Source organism: Miscanthus floridulus, chromosome 10, assembly GCF_019320115.1.
Source record: "Miscanthus floridulus cultivar M001 chromosome 10, ASM1932011v1, whole genome shotgun sequence".
Classification (NCBI taxonomy): domain Eukaryota; kingdom Viridiplantae; phylum Streptophyta; class Magnoliopsida; order Poales; family Poaceae; genus Miscanthus; species Miscanthus floridulus.
In genome coordinates this window covers 106,885,602-106,909,628 of record NC_089589.1, presented here as the reverse complement: position 1 = coordinate 106,909,628, position 24,027 = coordinate 106,885,602, and the positions used below count along the sequence as shown (strand labels likewise).

Here is a 24,027-nt window from a genome sequence, read left to right as displayed (position 1 = left end):
GGGGTATCCCGCGATGGTAGATTTGTCGGTGGGGATGCACGTAATCAGGAACCAGATGGTGACACAAGGCGCAGAGACAGCGATTTAGACAGGTTCGGGCCATCTGATCGACGTAATACCCTACGTCCTGTGTCTTTGGTGTATTGTATTGATCTGTATGTAGATCCGATCTGATAGATCCTATCCGCTAGGGGACCCCTACCTCTTCTTATATACTCTGGAGGAGGTAGGGTTACAAGTAAAGTAGCCTATTTGGTACTATACAATGTCTTGCGGTGCACGCCGAGTAGCGCCGTGCACGCCTTAACCTTGTGGCCCGGGCCACCCCTAGGGCGCAGCCCATGTCTTGGGGGCCATACCCCCACAGCTAGTCCCCGAGCCTGACAGTAGGTGACGTAGTCACGTGGTGCCAGGGTCAGAAAGTAGAAGACCAGCCGAGCAGGCAGCCAGTCCCCGAGCATAGCCTCGAGATGAGAACAAGCACATTCACCGCAAGGTGAAGTGTGCCCACTTAGTCCCCGAGCCTGCTAGAAGATGAAGAACGAATCTTGTAGCAGGGTCAAAGAAAAAGAAGTCTGAAAGCTTGCCGACGTCGTCCGACATATGCGTATCAAGACCCTAGACGTGCTGCCCAAGATTAGCACCCTGATCCGAATAGCATGGAGTAGCTTGATAGCACACCGATGAGACGTAGCAAGATCCGAGTACCGAGGAGTCCTCGGTGTAGCCGGCGATGTCCAACCAACCAGGGAGTTCTCGGCGTAGCTGGCGATGACCGAGAACCGAGGAGCGAGGAGTCCCCGGCGTAGGCGGCGATGACCGAACACCGAGGAGCGAGGAGCGAGGAGTCCCCGGCGTGGGCGGTGATGACCGAACACCGAGGAGCGAGGAGTCCCAGGCGTCGCTGGTGATGTCCGAGCACCGAGGAGCGAGGGGTCCCCAGCGTCGCTGGCGATGTCCGAGCACCGAGGGGCGAGGAGTCCCCGGCGTAGGCGGCGATGTCCGAGCACCAAGGAGCGAGGAGTCCTCGACGTCGCTGGTGATGACCGAGAACCGAGGAGTCCCCGGCGTAGGCGGCGATGACCGAGCACCGAGGAGCGAGGACTCCCTGGCGTCGCTGGCGATGACTGAGCACCGAGGAGTCCCCGGCGTAGGCGGCGATGACCGAGCACCGAGGAGTGAGGAGCGAGGAGTCCTTGGCGTAGGCGGCGATGACCGAGCACCGAGGAGCGAGGAGTCCCCGGCGTCGCTGGCGATGACCGAGGACCGAGGAGTGAGGAGTCCCCGGCGTAGGTGGCGATGATCGAGCACCGAGGAGCGAGGAGTCCCCGGCGTCACTGGCGATGACCGAGCACCAAGGAGCGAGGAGTCCCCGGCGTCACTGGCGATGACCGAGCACCGAGGAGCGAGGAGTCCCCAGCGTCGCTGGCGATGACCGAGCACCGAGGAGCGAGAAGTCCCCGGCGTCACTGGCGATGTCCGAGCATTGAGGAGTCCCCGGCGTAGGCGGCGAGGTCCGAGCACCGAGGAGTCCCCGACGTAGGCGGCGATGTCCGAGCACCGAGGAGTCCTTGGCGTAGGCGGCGAGGTCCGAGCACCGAGGAGTGCCCGGCGTAGGCGGCGAGGTCTGAGCACCGATGTAGCTGACGACGTTCGTGCGGTGAAGTGTGCCCACTTAGTCCTCGAGCACGAAGAATCCGAGCGTCGAGGAGTAACCGGCGTCGATGGCGATGAAGCACGAACGACGAACAGTCTGGTCGACTGGTCGACGGTGAAGTGAACATTGAGTAGAAACGACCGGCGAACAGTCCGGTCAACTGGTCGGCAACGGAGTCCATGAACCAAGTGGGCCGACCAGTTGATCGGTGGAGAAGTCCGAGCACCAGGTGGTCCGATCACCTAGACGATGATCCTGCAATACAAACATGTAGAACGGGTAGTACATGATGCACAAATAAATAAACTCCGAAGAAAAATCAGCAATGGTGATGAAACGGCGTATGCAGTTCGGTGATCAGTTGGCGTGAAAATATATTTATGTTTAATATAAACCGCCCAAACAGTTAGTATGTAGCTGAGTCTCCAGCCCTAGCTAGCCCATAGTCCATAACGTCGAGCGCGGAGCCCGTGCACGTGTAGGAGGAACAGACGTCACTAACGAGCCACTGCCGACCACCCATAACGCAGAGGGCAGACGCTCGTGCATGTGTAGGGAGGAGCCAGAGACAGGGCCGTCTCTGGAGGCGTCCGAGCATCAACATGACTGTTCGAGGGTTTGGAAAATCGTTTGGAGAGCAAATATGGAGAAAACAGCTCGGAGAAACATTATGGCGATATACGGAGATTGGAGAATATTTAAAAGAATATTAAAGCGTGACTTAGCTTTAGACAGAAAGTCTGGTCGACGACGTATGGCGTTATCTGATCGGCGTTGACGGCGAGCTCCTGGCGGGCGGTGAGTTGTTGGTGAAGACGACCTCGGAGGTGGTTCCGAGATCGGATCTGATGTTGCGGTGGCTGGTGTAGCCAGCGATGAATCGTCGTCGTGGACCGACATGGATCTCCACGAGATTGTTGATGAGAACGCGTTGTTGATTTGAGGTCCATCTGGCTCGCCATGGATCAAGCGCACACCCTACCTGGCGCGCCAACTGTCGACAGAATATGCTCGGCAGTCCACCGAGGGGTATCCCGCGATGGTAGATTTGTCGGTGGGGATGCGCGTAATCAGGAACCAGATGGTGACACAAGGCGCAGAGACAGCGATTTAGACAGGTTCGGGCCATCTGATCGATGTAATACCCTACGTCCTGTGTCTTTGATGTATTGTATTGATCTGTATGTAGATCCGATCTGATAGATCCTATCCGCTAGGGGACCCCTACTTCTCATTATATACTCTAGAGGAGGTAGGGTTATAAGTAAAGTAGCCTATTTGGTACTATACAATGTCTTGCAGTGCACGCCAAGCAGCGCCGTGCACGCCTTAACCTTGTGGGCCGGGCCACCCCTGGGGCGCAGCCCATGTCTTGGGGGCCATACCCCCACACTGATGCTTGTTAGCTTAATCAAGTGATTGCTCTAGTATAGGTGTTAATCTAGAGATGCTTAATTGAATAGGTATTCAAATTGATGCTAGAGGTACTAAATCTCTAAGTTATATTACTTAAGCTTTTATGCAAAATGTTATCAAGCTAACTCTACCTTGAAAGCCTTGCATACTCCTTGGTGTCTCATTATTTTGGTTTATGACGGGTAAGTCTAGCTGAGTACATTCTCGTACTCAGGGTTTATTCCTATTTGTTGCAGATGACATGATGTACCATGGTTACTACAAGCATTGCATAACTCCTGCAGTTGATGGAGAGTAAGACCAAGGGCATGGTTATTCTATATCATCTCATCTATGTGCTTTTGTTGAAGATGATCTTGAACTGGCTATGTATTTGAACTATCGTGATGTTGTTTCAAAACTATGTTCACTACGGGACTCAGTGAATTTGCTACTCTTAAATTTGGGTTGTAATAACTTCGTTAAAACTCCGATGTATGAAAACTATTTGTGAACATATTGTAACATGTGACTGGTTGTGTTGAATCATGTACGATCTTGGTTTGTATGTTGGTTCGTTTGAGATCCTTCGTGGTTTCATCGGACTACCGGGTTTATATGGTCTCAAGTATGACGGTTTGATCCCTTCGGTGATTGCTATTGTACTTGTGCTCTTATAAATTAGACGGTTCTGTTACTAAGACTAGTATCACGATTTGTTCTACTTCAAAGTCCACGAGGTGTATTTTTAAAGATGAGAATGGGAATGATGCTTATCGGTATCGTATTGCTATGAAGACGGAGATTCTGAATCAGCTAACTCGCGTGGTGGCTTAAAAGAGTGATGGACGGAGGGCTTGTGAAAGGGCCTTTGAGTTTGCTGTCCTGTTTAGTAGTGGCCGCAACCTGGTTGTGGAGTTTCTTGCTGCTGTGGTTTGGCCTCTTGGAACTGACAAAGACATCATTTGATGGGTCGAGGCCCTGTCTGTTGAGATGCATGGCCACCGGTAGTGAATGAAGTAATTGGTCGATAGGCGGTAGTGTTCTCTGCAGTGCATAGTTTTGATGTATAGCACATCTGGTAAGCATTAATTCACGGTATGCCTATGAAGATATATATATGGTTTAGGACAAAAAGGTTGATGTCTAGTATCATTTAATAAAATGCACGACACATATAATAGCTTCAGTACTCTAGATTCAGCGATCACTGCTGGTTCGAAACCCATCATCACTGCTGGTTCTCGGTTCAAGAAATCAAACTAGGAGTAATAAGACAAGGATCACTATCGGTTCAAGGATAGACCCAGTAGTAATATGACAGTGATTACTGCCGGTTCTACCTTCTACCGGACTGTGATATTGCCATGACCCTAGATGGTTTGGTGGCTTGTGGACTCTTTCCTAGCATGCACGAGATTGTGCGGTGCTCTAGTCTAGAGTGAGATAGCATTGTTGAGAGATATTGACCTTATTTTAGCTAGGGTAACCTCTATACTGCAGGTTTTGCTCTTAACAAGAGGAATCAGACTGAGGGACTCAAGAAAAGAGGTGGGAGTGAGGAATGGGCCGATAGGGAAGAAGAAAGTGATGACGAACTGATAATCTTTTCTGCTTTCAATATTATATTGTATAGGCACAAATACAATTAACACAAATTGTACACACCACCTTATATGGTCCACGAATTAGCCATAAGGAGCTTATTTTACTAGGCCAACCTCTATACCGGGTTTATAGTTTATACCATGCATGCTTTATACTCCGTATATAGAAGTTATTTTTGGTCGATGTTTGAATTGTCAATTTCCCTCCAGTTCCAGGTTGCTAGGGGCGTGGAGCACCATGGTCTCGATTGTGATTCCCGGTCCAAAAGCCATCAACACTCCCCACTCCGGCGCATCCCCTCCCTGCTTGGCCGCTGCTGCCCAACGGCGGCGCAACTCATCGAGCACGAAGATCACTGTGGTGCCACTCATGTTGCCAAACTCGCTGAGCACGTGGCGACTGGCCGCCAGTTTCCCGTCCTCCAGACCGAGTACTTCCTCGATGTTGTCCAGGATGGCACGACCGCCGGGATGGATCGCCCAGAAAAGGTCGTTCCATGCGGCGCTGACGCCGAGCGTGCGGAACGCGTCGACAAGGCAGCGTTCCACGTTGCACCGCAGCAGGCGGGGCACCTGGCTGGAGAGGTGGTACTCCATGCCGCATTTGCTGTACTGCATGGAGATGGCGTCCTCGGTCTCCGGTACCGTGGTCTGCGACGCGAACGCCATCTCGAACAGCGGGCGCTCGACAGGGGCGACGGGGTCGGCGCCGACGATGACGGCCCCGGCACCGTCGCCGAACAGGGTCTGGCCGATGATGTTGTCGATGCAGCCACCCTCGGGCCCGTAGAAGGCGATGAGCGTGAGCTCGGAGCAGGCGACGAGGACGCGCGCGCCGCGGTTGTTCTCCGCGAGCTCCTTGGCGAGCTGGAGCGACCGCCCCCCGCCGTAGCAGCCGTGGAGGTTGAGGATGGTGCGGGACACCGTGGCGCGGAGGCCCAGCAGGGAGGCCAGGCGGCGGTCGGCGCTCGGGGCACGCGCGCCGGAGTAGGTGCTGAAGATGAGGTGGGTGATGTCGGTGGCCGGGCGGCCCCACTCCGCGATGGCCTTGGCGGCTGCTTTCGCGGCCAGCTCCGGGACGGCGGCGGAGGCGATTTCCACGCGCTCGTCCAGGGACGGCCGCGTGGGGTCGATGAATCCCGGATTGGCGGCCAGAAGTTCCTCGTTGAGGTGCAAGTAGCGCTGCCTGATGCCGGACTTCTTGTTGTTGCAGATCCTGCTGAGCTTGGCCTTGAGGTCGGTGAGGTGCTCGCTGTTGGTGACGCGGAAGTAGTAGTCGGGGTAATCATCCTGGGCAATGCACGTCGGCGGGTTCGCCGTGCCGATGCCGAGCACGGCGGCCGGCCCATCCGCGCGCTGTGCACGCCTCATCTCGTGGACGGTGGCCGGTGCGCTCCCCATGGATGTTGACGACGACACCTACGTATGTAGGTGCAGGTAGCTAGCTGTCGCACTCGCGCTCCCGGGTATGGATGGTTGCGTGCGTCTTGGTGGTTTGGAGAAGCAGGAGGAGGTGCGTTTTATTTATACCATTACAAGTGTATTATGTACGACGTGCTGGTCACATTCACATTCAGTTCGCAGCGTTCCGCGGACAACGACGTGCGTGCGTGCGTTTATATACAAATATTATATAATCGCATGTGGATTACTAGTATATATATACACACACAATGCAAGAAGTACTTCTTATTTCTTTTTTCTCTTTCACTTCTCTATTGTGTATCTTTTCTGATGATTCTTTTTGATCTGTTTTTGTACACATCAAACAAATGATAGACGTGCCTGCAATTAGTAATGTATCCCTTGCTGCTCGCTACATATATATTTCATTTTTAACCGTTTATTTGTGATATTGAGATGAGATCCGATCCGTTCACACAACTGTTACACAGCTCAAGCAAAGCTTCTCGTATAAAATACACTAGCACGATGATACGCCTGACATGGGTCGCATACACACGGCCGGGTTTATATACAAGTATATGTATGGTGTATTTGTGGGTATATATCAATGTACCATATATATTGCTTCGTCTGTGGCTTAGTTATTTTTGTTTTTGCATGTGTGCGGTGTTCGACGACCCGTGTGGTATTTAGGTGTTATATAGATGGAACATGGTGTGTGTGCTCACAATTTGATCACGCTTTTATGTGCTGGTTTGTAGCGTAGCATGAACATTTTCCAGTGAATAGACGTTGTTCCTTGGCCCAGTCTCAGTATTTCAAAGATGCCCATAGGGATAGAATAGACTGTGTATGCATGTATTTCTACAGAGTGAGTGAGCGCATTTGTGTTGGAAAAAGCATATATTTAAGTTTCGAGGCAAGAGTAACCATATCTGTTGAGGTATAGGAAGAAAATAGAACAGAACACATTGGTGCTCCATCTTTACAACGAGGGAGATGGCCGAGAGAGAGAGCAAGTGGTGGAGAAGAAAACCCTAAGTCCTGAATATATAGTGGGCTAGTGTGGTCTAGCGGGTTTTGCCTGATTTACGGAGGCGGTTCTTTTACAATGCCCACCTCGGTTAATGATTTACGGAGGCGGTTCTTTTACAATGCCCGCCTCGGTTAATACTTATTAACCGAGACGGTTATTTTACAATGTCTGCCTCGGTTAATGATTTACCAAGGCGGTTGTGTTACAATGCCCGCCTCAGTTAATAAGTATTAACCGAGGCGGTTATTTTACAATGCCTGCCTCGGTTAATACATTAATCGAGGCGGTTATGTTACAATACCCGCCTTGGTTAATACTTATTAACCGATGCGGTTATGTTACAATGCCCGCCTCGGTTAATAACCAAGGTGGTTATTTTACAATGCATGACTCGGTTAATGTATTAACCGAGGCGGTTGCTGGCCCGGCTGCCCTGCCTCGAATAACCGAGGCGGGCAACCAGGCCACCCGCCTCGAGGCCATTTTGGAAACGCTGCGCAAAAGATTTTGTGTAGTAGTGTTTCCTAATACCTCTGTAAAGGCTCTAGGGGTGACTCCCTCTGATCATTGTCTTTGCTTAGCGTCCTTCTCAACAACTATTCCAAGAAGCAAGATCTTCAGGTTTAAAAAATTTTGGCTGCAACACAGTGGTTTCATGGATGTTCTCTCTCAAAGTTGGGTTGTCCCAGTTCAGCAAACAGATCATGCTAAGGCTCTAACAACAAAGTTTAAGCTTCTAAGAATGACTCTCAAAGAATGGCAGGCTGGTTGGTCAAGCCTCAAGGATATAATTTCAAATGCTAAACTACTGCTACAGTTTCTGGAGTTGTTGGGTGAGTACAGAGATCTAAGTTTGGAGGAATGGAATTTCAAAAATATCCTGAAAGATCATCTTCTTGGGCTTATTGAACAGCAAAGAATTTATTAGAAGCAAAGAGGTGCTATTAGATGGGTCAAGCTTGGTGTTGCAGGGACTAATTTTTTTCATGCAAATGCTACCTTAAGACGCAAAACCAACCTTATCAGCTAGCTGGTTTCGCAGGATGGATCGACAGCCACTACGTACCCACAAAAACAAAGAGCTCATAATTTGGGAAGACTTCAAACACAGACTTGGTGTTTCAGAATTCGAAGGGTTCTCTGTTGATCTAGCTGCTTTTGTAGAGAGAGTAGAGGGTTTAGATTTTCTCGAAGAACCATTCAGCACAGCAGAAATCGATGAGGTGGTTAAGAAACTCCCAAATGATAAATCCCCAGGTCTTGATGGGTTTAATAACAAATTTCTAAAGAAATGTTGGCCTACGATAAAGGATGATTTCTATGGACTATGCAACTCTTTTCACAGTAATTCTCTCTGTTTTAGAAGCATCAACTCCTCTTACATCACTCTTATCCCAAAGCTTGAGGGAGCAAGATTTGTTTCTGAATATAGACCAATCTCATTGCTGAATACCTCTACAGAACTGATCACTAAGCTATTGGCAAATAGGCTTCAGACAGTAATCTGCTCCTTGATACATAGAAATCAATATGGTTTCATTAAGTCAAGAACCATCCAAGACTGCTGCTTAGCTTGGGCATATGAGTACTTGCACTTATGTCACCACTGAAAAAAGGAGCTTGTAATTATGAAGTTAGATTTTGAAAAGGCATTCAATGCTAGAAAACATTGTCTCTGGAGAGGTTCAGACATCAATGCTAGAAAGCCTCCCAAGGCTGCCTGGAAAATGGTGTGTGTGCCAAAGGAAGGAGGTTTGGGAATCATAGATATTGAGAAACAGAATGAGGCTTTGCTCTTGAAAAACTTAGACAAATTCTTTAATAGGATGGATACTCCATGGGTTCACTTGGTATGGGAGAAGCACTATAGAAATGGGAGGCTGCCAAATCATGTTAAGAAATGGTCTTTCTGGTGTCTGTCCAAATCAAAAATGGGCAAAGCTGCATGCTCTGGCTTGACAAATGGGATGAACAGACACTCAGTCAAAGAATGCCAGAGCTGTTCTCGTTTGCCAAAAATAAATCCATTTCAGTAGAGAGAGCCTTCTCAGAGAATCATTTGTCATAACTCTTCAGTTTGCCTCTGTCTCACATAGCCTTTCAGCAGATGCAGTCACTTGAGGAAATGATCACTCAGATCGAGCTCCTTAGTTCCAGAAGATGATGTCTGGGGTTTTAGATGGGGCACCTCGGTTTTCTAATCATCCAGGATATATATATAGAGTTTTAGTAGGACATCTTGAAGCAGATCCTGCTTTTAACTGGCTCTGGAAAAGTTATTGTCAGCCCAAGCACAAAGTCTTCTTCTGGCTTTTGATCAAGGATAGGTTAAGCACTAGGAATTTACTAAGAAGAAAGAATATGCAGCTAGATTCTTTCAATTGTGAGCTTTGCAGCTTGTCAATGGAAGAAAGTGTAGAACATTTGTTTCTCACTTGCCTGATGATACAGGCTTTCCTGCAGTAGTCTCCACCTTCAAGGATCAGTCAAACTCACAATTTTTCATGGTGGCAGTTATCCTCATGAGTTGGACGATCTGATCGGCAAGAAACAAGTTAATCTTTGAAGGCCTGTAACTGAATATCCAGGACTGCAGAGTTTTATTTCACAAGGAGATCTTAATGGTCAGCCACAGAGTGAAGCCAAGTCTGAGTGTTTTGTTTGATCAATGGATTGCATCTCTTGTTTAGTAGCTGCCCTCCTTTCCCTCTTCATTTTCTTTGTTTCTTTTTTGTCTCATGAGCTCTTAGCTCTACTTAACTCTCTCTTGCTTTATTTGATTCTGCTTGAGCCCTGTACTTGCACTTGTTTTTGCTTGTTTTTTTAATCTAATAAAGCTTTCTGTAGGGGCCTCGGCCCCACCAGTTTCGTAAAAAAAAATATGTATCAACACACAGAATAGACTATTATGAGGATCATGGCATGCCGTAGCACTGACATATACGAAAATCTGAAGAGGCAATTATCTGATAATCATGAGTGGCATTAGGCAATCTTGCATTGTTTGAAGCTAATAGACTCGACATATGGTGCTTTTGGATTGCTGTAATAAACTTAGTTTATCAGTCATGGTGATCCTTCGTGGCTCAGTAGAAACATTGTGATGGAACCTATCCTAATTATAGTTTGGTTGTCGTTGTTGCTTCCATGTTTTACTTTGAAGATGGGTGTTTGTTGCCGAGTTTCTCACTCTGGCATTAGGGAAGGGACGTTAGTGACATCTTGGGCTTTTGTGGTGCTTGGGATGTTACAGGCTGTGCTGCTGGAGGCGGCGGTGGCTGGGGGTGCGCGGGCAGTACCAACGACGCACGCAGGGCAGTGGCGCGGGTGATCTATTTTGATCTGCATTTGTACACAAAAAACAAATGGTAGACGTGTCTGCAATTAATAATGTATCCCTTGCTGCTTGCTACATATATATTTCGTTTTAAGCGTTTATTTGTGAGATATTGAGATGAGATCCTATCCGTTCACACAACTGTTACACAGCTCAAGCAAAGCTTCTCGTATAGAATACACTAGGACGATACGCGCGCGCAGTTGGTGGTCGCGCCTATGTGTCGCATTTAGCCGGGTTTATATATATCAATGTAACATATATATTGCTTCGTCTGTGGCCTGTTTATTTGTTTTTGCTTGTGTGCGGTGCTCGACCTGTGTGGTGTTTAGCTGTTGGACGACTATCACTGTATAGATGGAACATGGTGCTCACAATATAATTTGATCATGCTTGTAAGAGCTGGTTTGTAGCGTAACAGAATATAATTTACCAGTGAATCGACGTTGTTCTTTGGCTCAGTCTCAGTATTTCAACGATGCCCATAGGGATAGAATAGAGTGTGTATGCATGTATTTATACAGGGTGAGTGTATGTGAGCATTTGTGTGGAAAAAAAACATATTTAAGTTTCGGGACAAGAGTAACCATATGTGTTAGAGGTATAGGAAGAAAATAGAACACAACACATTGGTGCTCCATCTTTACAATGAGGAGGACACCTCTGTTCTTTTGTTGGATTGGAAACTATGAACGATATTCTCTATTGTTCTGTTGGATTGGATACAAAGAAACAACGGCCACCAATATGTGAGCATGCCCATCCTTGATTATTCAACCATTATCAGGAAGGTCTTCTGCAAACAACAAGGGCGCCTGAAATCAACGAAACAAACGAATTGAGGAGGCGTTCACTTGCACTCCATCTGTTGTAGAAAGCACTGAATTGACACGCAAAAATTAATCGCATGTGCATTACTAGTATATACACAGTAGTGCCTCTTCTTTCTCTTTTTTTTCTTTCACTTCTATTGTGTATCTTTTCTGATGATTCTTTTTTATCTGTTTTGCTTGTTTTTGTACACATAAAATAAATGGTACACAGCTGTTATTTGTGATATTGAGATGAGATCCGATCCGTTCACACAACTGTTACACAGCTCAAGCAAAGCTTCTCATATAAAATACACAAGGATGATACACACCTGTTTGTCGCATACACACGGCCAGGTTTATATACAAGTATATATATGGTGTATATGTGGGTATATATATCAATGTACCATATATATTGCGTCGTCTGTCACTTTTTTATTTGTTTCTACTTGTGTGCCACTACGTAAAAAAGCCGCATATCCACCATGTCACCTACAGACGCCAGCACTAAAGGGCGTCTGCAGTACGAGTCCACAGACGCGCCTTCCTGACGCGCGTATATCGTAAGTCGCTGGTGGGGGTCGCCGGTCCGGCGAGGTCAACACGCGTCTGTAATAAAGCTTACTACAGACGCGTATTTGGAAAACGCGTCTGTGCTAAAGCTACAGACGCACGTTTGTAAACCGCGTCTGTAGCTGCATCAATTATAACAGATGCGCGTTGTGATTTCTGAGTCTCGGATAACCGGATCACACCACTACTACAGAATGGACCTGTTGTCCCGGGCGGTAACAGCCTTTAGTCCCGGTTACCGCGCCGGGACAACGATCCCGGGACTAAAGGTGGAACCTTCAGTCCCGGGTCATCGAGCCGGGATTAAAGAGGGACCTTTAGTCCCGGTTGGTAACACCAACCGGGACTAAAGGCCCTCCAGCCGAGCGAACCTGGCGCACCCTTTAGTCCCGGTTGGGGTTACCAACCGGGACTAATGGTTCACCCTTTAGTCCCGGTTGGTAACCCCAACCGGGACTAAAGGTTCCTTTTCTTTTTCTTTTTTTTTTTGTTTAATTTGTTTTCAGTTCAGTTACACGTATTTGTTTAATATATAATATGTTTTTATGTACGTATTCTACGTTGCTAATATAAATACACGCATGCATATAATTACATCTAATTCTCATCTTGAGCATTATTATATTCGAATAAAGTATGAAACTATATATATTATAGATATATATATATATATGTATATATACAACACTTTCATAATCTTGTTCTCGAAAATAACGATATCAATAAACATTTAATTTACATCATTTATTCCTTAAGATCAAAGTAGAACTCGCCGTTGGGATTTAGCACTTTTTCTAGAAGATATCCTGCTATTGACTCTTGAACTGCTTTCAGATGGTCTTTTTGCATGACCCTTCGTTTCAACCATTCAGTCTTGCATTTGAAATAAAAGGAAAAGTATTAATACACATATATGTATATATATTCATTTAAAAATAAATAAAAATTGATATATACGTACTCTGAGGACATCTTCAGGAGTTCTTCTTATGTGCGCAGTGATAAATTCACAAACGTAGTATCCACACAAGTTATTACCTGGTTTCTGCCGCAAACACCACTGTACGAGAAGAAGATTATTCTCATCATCTCACACGTAAATTGAAGTACGATATAGTAATTAAACACGTGGGGAAGTGTATATAGTACAACTTACTGGTATTTCAACTACATTAAGTGGTGCCTTGCAATCCTTGCGATGTTGCCGAATAAACTCTTTCCAAACCCTGTGCGACCAATAATGTACGATCGTTAATAAATTATGGCAAAGTCTATTCAATAATAGTTGTGCGCGAGAGATCGAAATTACCCCTGGATAATGTCTATCATATCTTGGTATAGTGCCCGTTCTTTTCTCAACGAGTCAAAGATTAGTAACCGACTTGAGTTTAACTCAATGACAATGAGTATCCAGTGAAAACTGCATTGGTTTATACACACACGTACATGCATATAAGTTGTATTGATATTACATAAAATGTGTAGACTACATTATTATTAACACTTACTCAAAGTTGTACGGAAAAGTATTGTTGTCTTGTCGTGCTGCTTCACGAAGAACTTCATGATATTCGTCTGTGCTTCAGATACCCAGTGGTCCTTGACAATAATATCGGTTTTGAATACGATATAAGGATCAATGAAGCCAACACTGGTGTCTTGTATTCTTTGGAGCTCTGACATCTGGAATCTATATATAAATATAAGTTACATGTGAGGATAATTATATACACGTACGCATGGAAGTGAGTTTATTAAATAAAAGTAAGAATCACTTACAAACAAAAGGAGCTCATGATTGATTTGTCCAGAGCGTCCAAGTGGAATAGTTGATGCAATTCTTCGAAACTAATATGTAAGATGTCATCGCCACGGAAGTAATGATGGTCTCTAAATCTGACAAAGATCCACTGCTCACCCCTGCCACACGCCTGCATGTACCACTTGTTGAGCAAGTACATTTGCGTACCCAATTCATTCAGAGCCGCAGGGTTGTATAGACTTTTGCCATATTTATAAGTCTTCCAGGTATCAACTTCCAGGTTCTGGATTGGAGCTTTGCCCGTCAATTGATCCAAGGTTAAACCAGTATCTTTAAAAAAAGCATTAAGGGCTTGAACCGACACTTCTCCAGAGTTGTCTGGTCGATAGACTTCTATGTTGGAACCATATTCATTAGCAACAACAAGATTTTGCATTGGTTGCTTCTGTTGTCCGAGCTGTGGGACATCCTTCCCTGATGCTCTTTTCCTTTTCTTATCTGCATCATGTGACTTCACGAGGGAGCGGTCATAGTCTGATAGTGGCGAAGGCTTACGAAGTTCAATCATCTTTTTCTTGTGAGCATCGACCTTCTGCCTCAGCACATCTCGTGGTATGTAAAAGTACGGCTTCTCCTTAAGCTTTGCTTGACTCTTGTTTTTGATATCTATAAAAAAATCTTTTACTTTTTTGTCTTCTTCAGCTGCTATTTGCTCATCAGTCTTTTCAGGAAGTATTTCTTGAGAAATAACTCTTTTTCTTGGGGTCTTCTTTGCCGCCGGGACCTTAGACGTCTTTGTAGTGCGTCGCTGTGGAGGGGGTGGGGGCGGTGTTGGAGATCGGCGTGGAGGCGATGAGGCCAGTGTTGGTGGAGACCGGCGTGGAGACGTTGGAGATCGTTGTGGAGGCGGTGGGGCCGGTGTAGGAGTTGGAGATCGTTGTGGAGGCGATGGGGCCGGTGTAGGAGTTGGAGATCGTTGTGGAGGCGATGGGGCCGGTGTAGGAGTTGGCGATCGCCGTGGGGATGAAGTCGTCTCGCCCCCCGCGACGCTGTGATGAGATGGGGAATGAATGATTAGGCTAGGCTGGGGAGAGACCCTGCTATAAAAACAATTTGTGTGTCAATTATTTTTGAAGCCAATAGAAAATTAATGGAAAATAATATTTCATTCACTTTCATTCGTACCTAGGGTGAGGTAGGGGAAGCGGTGGCGCCCCAGGAATGATGATGAAGCGTTTGCGCCATTGAATAAATGTCTTCTCTGTTTCTCCTAGTGTCTTCTCCCCATCACCGCCTTCAATGTCAAGAGGAACATTGCTGTAACCTTTGAGCACTCTATCGACCGAGACGCTAGCATATCCAGGTTGAATAACTGACCCATGGATTCTTGGTGTCTTCGTTCGGTCTATTGGAGATACAACCCCGACAGCCACCATGATTGATGCATTACCATCTGGAATGTGCAGCTCACATTTTGTTAGAGGCTCGGTAATGTCATCAACAGGGAAGCGCAACCCAGCGTCGTCTTGAATAACTGGCAGCTCCGTAGAAGCACAACTGCTTTTCATCTGACCAACGGGGCTAATGGTGACTCCCGGCGTTGATTGCGATTGCATTTGACTCATTGCTAGCTGCACTTGCCTCTTGATCTCCTCCTGCATTCTTGCCTCAAGAGATTTTTCTCGTTCACGTGATTCAAGCAATGCTTGTCGTGACTCATCAACAAATTGCTCCAATGCACGAATTCGTTCTGCCTCCTCATCCTTCTTTCTCTGGCGGCTTCTGTAGGTATCCTTGTCTGCTGGGAATGCGTGTAGCCACGGAACCGCCCCATAGCCTCTTGTTCGACCACCGTGTTCGGGATTCTCTAGGGCATATGTCAATTCATCATTCTCTCTGTTGGGCTTGAAAACACCACTATCAGCTTCTTCCCTAGCACGAGCTAGTCTCTGTGTTGCTCTCTCAATTTTTTGGCCAAAAATTAGCTTGCCAGTGTCTGGGTCTAGGCTTCCCCCATGAGCGTAGAACCAATTCTTCGCGCGTTGAGGCCAGTTCTTTTCTATTGTTTCAGGTATGATTCCCTTGGCAGTAATCTCTGCTTCTAGGTTCTGCCACTTGGGAATAGCACTCCTATAACCACCTGATCCCATGCGATGATGGTATTGCTTCTGTCGGGCATTCTGCCGATTCCTCATCACACGTTCCTCACTGTCTTGAGATGTCTTGTATTCTACGAAGGCATCCCAATGGGACTCCAACTTGACAAACGCCTTAGCATTGAAATTCGGCGTAGCATTCTTCAAGATAAACTTTTTATACAATGTCTTCTTCCAACTCTGGAACAATGTTGCCATCTTCTTCATTGTCCAATCCCTCACTAGCTCCTTCAAAGCATCATCTGCTTGTAATGTGAAATGCTGAGTGATATCTCTCCAAGCTAGGTTCTTATCACGATTAGATACAAAACTAACATTAGGAGCGGATATCTTCTGTACTTAGAGTAACTGGCCAAGTGCTATGACTAGTGCTCTGCTGTCCAAAAGGATTCATACCATCTGTACTTAAGGCGAACCTTAAGTTTCTAACCTCATTTGCAAACTCTGAAAATTCTCTATCTATCGCTCTCCACTGGGACCCATCAGCTGGGTGTCTCAGCATATTGTCTACCTTACGGTCTTCTTTATACCACCGCAACAACTTTGCGTGGTCTTTATTTCTGAACAAACGTTTTAAGCGTGGTATTATAGGAGCATACCACATAACCTTGGCAGGGATTTTCTTTCTAGGACGTTGTTCACCCTCGACGTCACCAGGATCATCGCGCCTGATCTTATACCGCGATGCTTTACATACCGGGCATTCATCCAAATTCTCGTATTCATTGCCATGGTAGAGGATACAGTCATTAGGACATGCATGTATCTTCTGGATTTTTAATCCCAAAGGGCCGACAACCTTTTTTGCTTCGTACGTAGTGGTGGGCAATTCATTTGGCTTCGGAAGCATCTTCTTTATGAGGTTTAATAAATTCCCAAATGCCTTATCGGATACACCATTCTTTGCCTTCCATTGTAGCAATTCCAGTGTTGTACCCAGCTTTTTTTGCCCCTCTTCGGCCATCGGGTATAGCAACTTCCTATGATCCTCAAGCATGCGCTCCAACTTAACTTTCTCTTTTTCACTTTCTCATTCTTGTTGTGCATCACGAATGGCATCGCCAAGAGCATCACCGAGATCATCTTCTACCGCTACCTCTTCTTCATCTCCCCCCATTGTAGTATCATCAAAGGCACCATACTGAGCAATAATGTCATCAATGTCTAAATCTTCTCCTTCACCTTCTTCCATCATGACCCCGCTTTCTCCATGCTTAGTCCAACATATATAGTTTGACATGAAACCTGACTTAAGCAAATGTGAATGAAGACTCATTGAGCTTGAATATTCCTTTAAATTCTTACATAGGGCACATGGACAGCATATGAAACCATCCCGCTTATTTGCCTCGGCCACACCTAAGAAATAGTGCAAGCCCTCTATAAAGTCTTGGGAGCGACGATCGGCATTGTACATCCAATGGCGTGACATAATCTGTATTACACGACAAATTATGAAAACCTTGAACATAATTAAGTATTTTATTACACAACATAAATGACACACACACGGTTGATTAATTAACTAAGCCTGGCTACAACGTAAGCAATCCCAACTATCACTAAACAAACTAAAACTACAATGCACTTCAGTAACATAATTATTTTGTGATCGTACGCAACTAAAACAGACAAATCATTCTTCTGTTGAATATCAATAAGCTTCTCCTGCTGGCTCACTGCCTCATCAGCAGCATCCGCTACCTCAAGCGCACCCAAATTCTGCACGTATGTAGCATAATCTTCCTCCCAGTACCAACCATCGCATCCATTGCCCTCCCACTGAAATTAAAGCCAAAAAATATTTAGTCAAAAATATTCAAGAAAAGCAGGTCAATTAGCCATAATTATAAAATGCGTAAGAAACTCACATCGCGATCCGGGCACTTGTAGAAAACAAGACCCTTGTTGGGTCCCTGTCTCTTGACTCGGTACTCCATCACAATCTTCTGCTTACACTTGCCGCAGATAATGAGAGGGAGTTCTGGCCTCAGTCGTTTCGCAACCGAACGAGAGGCCGAGGATCCAGTAACAGTTGTCATCTACTTTCTATACTTATTTTTGCAAACTAGTGTAAATTTCATATTTTCAAATATCCATCAAATTATAGCTCAAAAACATGTTTCAATAAATAACCATCCGTACTAGTTGACCTTGCTTACGTGATCATCTCGACGAGCATTTCTCCACCGGACGGCACCGTACTTGGCCAAGGAAGAGCTCCGATTCTACGAGAAAGGGAACACGGTCTTCCACGACCGTTGCCGCTCTCCCTCGTAGAATCAAAGCTCCTCCTTGACGTCCGTTACCGCTCGGCAGAGAACATGCTCGCCGAGATGAACACGGTCCGCAAGTTCAACTAGTACGGATTTTCTATAATTTTCTAACAATTTTCTAAGTTTTTCATTTCATGGAAAAATTAATTCTAAGATCACGTAAGCCACCGGGGACGAGAATGGCGCGTGCTCCAGCGAGGACGAGCGAGGCGTGATTTTGATGAACTAATTTAACTTTTGTTTATCCAAACATATATGCAAATCATCATGTGATTTTGAGCTAAAAATGACATATAAAATCATAATAAAGTCCAACATATAAAGTTACACATGCATCTACATTGCAAAATGAGATAAGCTACTGATAAAACATAAGAGGATTAAGTTTGTTACCTCCAAAATCGAAGAGCAACACCAATGGAGGGGGAGAGTGCAAGAACAACAGCAAGCTGAAGAACAGAGGCAGTGAGTTTGAATAATGGAATGGCTCGGGCTCGGGGAGGAAGAATTGAGCAGAATTATAGGCCGGGATAATTAGTCCCGGTTAGGGGTCCAAACCGGGACTAAATATTAATCTTTATTCCCGGGGAATAACCCAAACCGGGACTAAAAGCTTTAGTCCCGGCTGGTATTATCAACCGGGACTAAAGGTAAACCTTTAGTCCCGGTTGGTAATACCAGCCGGGACTAAAGATCCCTGCCCCGCGGACGACCGTTGGGCAGGGACCTTTAGTCCCGGTTGGTATTACCAACCGGGACTAAAGGGTCCTTTAGTCCCGGGGGCAAAAAATGCCGAGGCTAATGCTAAATTGGGACATCGTTCTAAAGTCTGTTCTCTAGTAGTGCACCTTACGGACGTGCGTACGTAACTTGCGTATGTATCTGTGTAATATATTACAGACGCATGTTCACCTACAGACGCGTGTTTGTAGTAAGATCTCAAATTGCTGACGCTTATGTTGTTATAGATGCGTGTTTCCAACATGCGTCTCTAGTGTTCTTACTTGGAGCAGACGCGTCCTTCTCTTTACGCGTCTGTAATTAGTGGCAGACGTCAGTTCTGTATGCGCGTCTGTAGTACTTGGCCTATGGACTTAGGCGTTTGCACGTGCTAACGGGCAGAGGGAGGTACTAGGAACATACAGAACACAACGGGCGGTGGCTCTTGCGCGGCTCTCATGCGGGCGGCGCCGGCCGTGGTCGCGTGCAGCGCAGGCATGCGACAGTCGGAGGGGCACACTGCTGTGGCGGGCGGCAGGCCAGAGGGGCACGCGGGCTGCTGCAGCGGGCAGCGGCCGCAGGGCCGCACCGCGTAGGTGGCCAGGCCATGCTCTCCGCCTTCTCAAACTATAGGTGAGCAAGTTTTAAGCTCGAGTCGCCCACGCTCCTCTCTTTCCCTCTTCTCCGCCGGAGCACCACCGCGCCGCTCGACGGCGAAATTCATCACCGTTGTTCCATCTTCGCCCAATTGCCCGCGCTCCCAACTCCGCTTAGTTCTTGCACTCCTCCTCGAACCGCTGTAGCCACCTCTCATTGCCGCAATCGCCTTCGGCGCCGGTTGCCGCTGCCGGCGTGCCACCATGGCCGCCATGGGCACCTCGTTGTGGCCTGCTCGTTCCGAGGCTCCTCTCATCATCCCGTTTATTATTTTAGCTCCACTGCAACTCCGTGATGCTCATTGGCTCCATTCTTTTACCTCTACTACGCAGGTCGCACCGGGACGGCGACCTCGCCACCAGTTCGTGCCGCCGCACGCGCCATCACCGCCAGCCATGTACCAGGTAGATTGGTAGAATCTCTAAGGGTGCGTTGCTGATTGGACCCGCGAGTTAGTCCTGAATTGTACTAAAGGTGACCTGAGTCTACCTCCGTGGGGTGTGCCTCAGTTGGTCTTAGGAATAAATTCCCAGCTAGGTAGGAATTGATTCGAATCGCCGTCTCTCCCGGATAGTGAGAACTTGACTGAGCAGCGACAACGTAGAAGTACTAATTGAAACTTGATGGTTATGATGATGCTCAAATTATTCTTATACCGGATATGGTTACTGATTCTTGTTAGCTTAATCAAGTGATTGCTCTAGTATAGGTGCTAATCTAGAGATGCTTAATTGAATAGGTATTCAAATTGATGCTAGAGGTACTAAATCTCTAAGTTATGTTACTTAAGCTTTTATGCAAAATGTTATCAAGCTAACTCCACCTTTAAAGCCTTGCATACTCCTTGGTGTCTCATTATTTTGGTTTATGATGGGTAAGTCTAGCTGAGTACATTCTCGTACTCAGGGTTTATTCCCATTTGTTGCAGATGACATGATGTACCATGGTTACTGCAAGCATTGCATAACTCCTGCAGTTGATGGAGAGTAAGACCAAGGGCGTGGTCATTCTATATCATCTCATCTATGTGCTTTTGTTGAAGATGATCTTAAACTGGCTATGTATTTGAACTATCGTGATGTTGTTTCAAAACTATGTTGCTTCCGCTACTCTTAAATTTGGGTTTTAATAACTTTGTTAAAACTCCGATGTATGAAAACTATTTGTGAACATATTGTAACATGTGACTGGTTGTATTGAATCATATACGATCTTGGTTTGTATGTTGATTTGTTTGAGATCCTTCGTGATTTCATCGGACTACCGGGTTTATATGGTCTCAAGTATGACGGTTTGATCGTTTCGGTGATTGCTATTGTACTTGTGCTCTTATAAATTGGACGGTTCTGTTACAAAGACTAGTATCGCGATTTGTTCTACTTCAAGTCCACGAGGTGTATTTTTAAAGATGAGAATGGGAATGATGCTTATCGGTATCATATTGCTATGAAGACGGAGATTCTAAATCAGCTAACTCGCGTGGTGGCTAAAAAGAGTGATGGACGGAGGGCTTGTGAAAGGGCCTTTGAGTTTGCTGTCCTGTTTAGTAGTGGCCGCAACCTGGTTGTGGAGTTTCTTGCTGCTGTGGTTTGGCCTCTTGGAACTGACAAAGACATCATTTGATGGGTCGAGGCCCTGTCTGTTGAGATGCATGGCCACCGGTAGTGAATGAAGTAATTGGTCGATAGGCGGTAGTGTTCTCTGCAGTGCATAGTTTTGATGTATAGCACATCTGGTAAGCATTAATTCACGGTATGCCTATGAAGATATATATATATGGTTTAGGACAAAAAGGTTGATGTCTAGTATCATTTAATAAAATGCACGACACATATAATAGCTTCAGTACTCTAGATTCAGCTATCACTGCTGGTTCGAAACCCATCATCACTGCTGGTTCTCGGTTCAAGAAATCAAACTAGGAGTAATAAGACAAGGATCACTATCGGTTCAAGGATAGACCCAGTAGTAATATGACAGTGATTACTGCCGGTTCTACCTTCTACCGGACTGTGATATTGCCATGACCCTAGATGGTTTGGTGGCTTGTGGACTCTTTCCTAGCATGCACGAGATTGTGCGGTGCTCTAGAGTGAGATAGCATTGTTGAGAGATATTGACCTTATTTTAGCTAGGGTAACCTCTATACTGCAGGTTTTGCTCTTAACAAGAGGAATCAGACTGAGGGACTCAAGAAAAGAGGTGGGAGTGAGGAATGGGCCGATAGGGAAGAAGAAAGTGATGACGAACTGATAATCTTTTCTGCTTTCAATATTATATTGTATAGGCACAAATACAATTAACACAAATTGTACACACCACCTTATATGGTCCACGAATTAGCCATAAGGAGCTTATTTTACTAGGGCAGGTATAGTTTATACCATGCATGCTTTATACTCCGTATATAGAAGTTATTTTTGGTCGATGTTTGAATTGTCAATTTCCCTCCAGTTCCAGGTTGCTAGGGGCGTGGAGCACCATGGTCTCGATTGTGATTCCCGGTCCAAAAGCCATCATCACTCCCCACTCCGGCGCATCCCCTCCCTGCTTGGCCGCTGCTGCCCGACGGCGGCGCAACTCATCGAGCACGAAGATCACTGTGGTGCCACTCATGTTGCCAAACTCGCTGAGCACGTGGCGACTAGCCGCCAGTTTCCCGTCCTCCAGACCGAGCACTTCCTCGATGTTGTCCAGGATTGCACGACCGCCGGGATGGATCGCCCAGAAAAGGTCGTTCCATGCAGCGCTGACGCCGAGCGTTCGGAACGCGTCGACAAGGCAGCGTTCCACGTTGCACCGCAGCAGGCGGGGCACCTGGCTGGAGAGGTGGTACTCCATGCCGCATTTGCTGTACTGCATGGAGATGGCGTCCTCGGTCTCCGGTACCGTGGTCTGCGACGCGAACGCCATCTCGAACAGCGGGCGCTCGACAGGGGCGACGGGGTCGGCGCCGACGATGACGGCCCCGGCACCGTCGCCGAACAGGGTCTGGCCGATGATGTTGTCGATGCAGCCACCCTCGGGCCCGTAGAAGGCGATGAGCGTGAGCTCGGAGCAGGCGACGAGGACGCGCGCGCCGCGGTTGTTCTCCGCGAGCTCCTTGGCGAGCTGGAGCGACCGCCCCCCGCCGTAGCAACCGTGGAGGTTGAGGATGGTGCGGGACACCGTGGCGCGGAGGCCCAGCAGGGAGGCCAGGCGGCGGTCGGCGCTCGGGGCACGCGCGCCGGAGTAGGTGCTGAAGATGAGGTGGGTGATGTCGGTGGCCGGGCGGCCCCACTCCGCGATGGCCTTGGCGGCTGCTTTCGCGGCCAGCTCCGGGACGGCGGCGGAGGCGATTTCCACGCGCTCGTCCAGGGACGGCCGCGTGGGGTCGATGAATCCCGGATTGGCGGCCAGAAGTTCCTCGTTGAGGTGCAAGTAGCGCTGCCTGATGCCGGACTTCTTGTTGTTGCAGATCCTGCTGAGCTTGGCCTTGAGGTCGGTGAGGTGCTCGCTGTTGGTGACGCGGAAGTAGTAGTCGGGGTAATCATCCTGGGCAATGCACGTCGGCGGGTTCGCCGTGCCGATGCCGAGCACGGCGGCCGGCCCATCCGCGCGCTGTGCACGCCTCATCTCGTGGACGGTGGCCGGTGCGCTCCCCATGGATGTCGACGACGACACCTACGTATGTAGGTGCAGGTAGCTAGCTGTCGCACTCGCGCTCCCGGGTATGGATGGTTGCGTGCGTCTTGGTGGTTTGGAGAAGCAGGAGGAGGTGCGTTTTATTTATACCATTACAAGTGTATTATGTACGACGTGCTGGTCACATTCACATTCAGTTCGCAGCGTTCCGCGGACAACGACGTGCGTGCGTGCGTTTATATACAAATATTATATAATCGCATGTGGATTACTAGTATATATATACACACACAATGCAAGAAGTACTTCTTATTTCTTTTTTCTCTTTCACTTCTCTATTGTGTATCTTTTCTGATGATTCTTTTTGATCTGTTTTTGTACACATCAAACAAATGATAGACGTGCCTGCAATTAGTAATGTATCCCTTGCTGCTCGCTACATATATATTTCATTTTTAACCGTTTATTTGTGATATTGAGATGAGATCCGATCCGTTCACACAACTGTTACACAGCTCAAGCAAAGCTTCTCGTATAAAATACACTAGCACGATGATACGCCTGACAAGGGTCGCATACACACGGCCGGGTTTATATACAAGTATATGTATGGTGTATTTGTGAGTATATATCAATATGTACCATATATATTGCTTCGTCTGTGGCTTAGTTATTTTTGTTTTTGCATGTGTGCGGTGTTCGACGACCCGTGTGGTATTTAGGTGTTATATAGATGGAACATGGTGTGTGTGCTCACAATTTGATCATGCTTTTATGTGCTGGTTTGTAGCGTAGCATGAACATTTTCCAGTGAATAGACGTTGTTCCTTGGCCCAGTCTCAGTATTTCAAAGATGCCCATAGGGATAGAATAGACTGTGTATGCATGTATTTCTACAGAGTGAGTGAGCGCATTTGTGTTGTAAAAAGCATATATTTAAGTTTCGAGGCAAGAGTAACCATATATGTTAGAGGTATAGGAAGAAAATAGAACAGAACACATTGG

At 46.8% G+C, this 24,027-nt stretch overlaps 2 protein-coding genes across 2 annotated transcripts; both read right to left on the bottom strand.

The window, feature by feature from the left end:
- Positions 1–4,854: 4,854 nt before the first annotated feature.
- LOC136485263 (bisdemethoxycurcumin synthase-like) lies at positions 4,855–6,095 on the bottom strand. The gene has a single exon (XM_066482180.1). The coding sequence runs from the start codon at positions 6,058–6,060 to the stop codon at positions 4,855–4,857; it is 1,206 nt and encodes a 401-aa protein (XP_066338277.1). The 5' UTR covers positions 6,061–6,095.
- A 15,742-nt stretch (positions 6,096–21,837) lies between these two features.
- LOC136485261 (bisdemethoxycurcumin synthase-like) lies at positions 21,838–23,096 on the bottom strand. Its single transcript, XM_066482178.1, has one exon. It carries the CDS (start codon positions 23,041–23,043, stop codon positions 21,838–21,840), a length of 1,206 nt encoding a protein of 401 aa, XP_066338275.1. The 5' UTR covers positions 23,044–23,096.
- Positions 23,097–24,027: the final 931 nt, after the last annotated feature.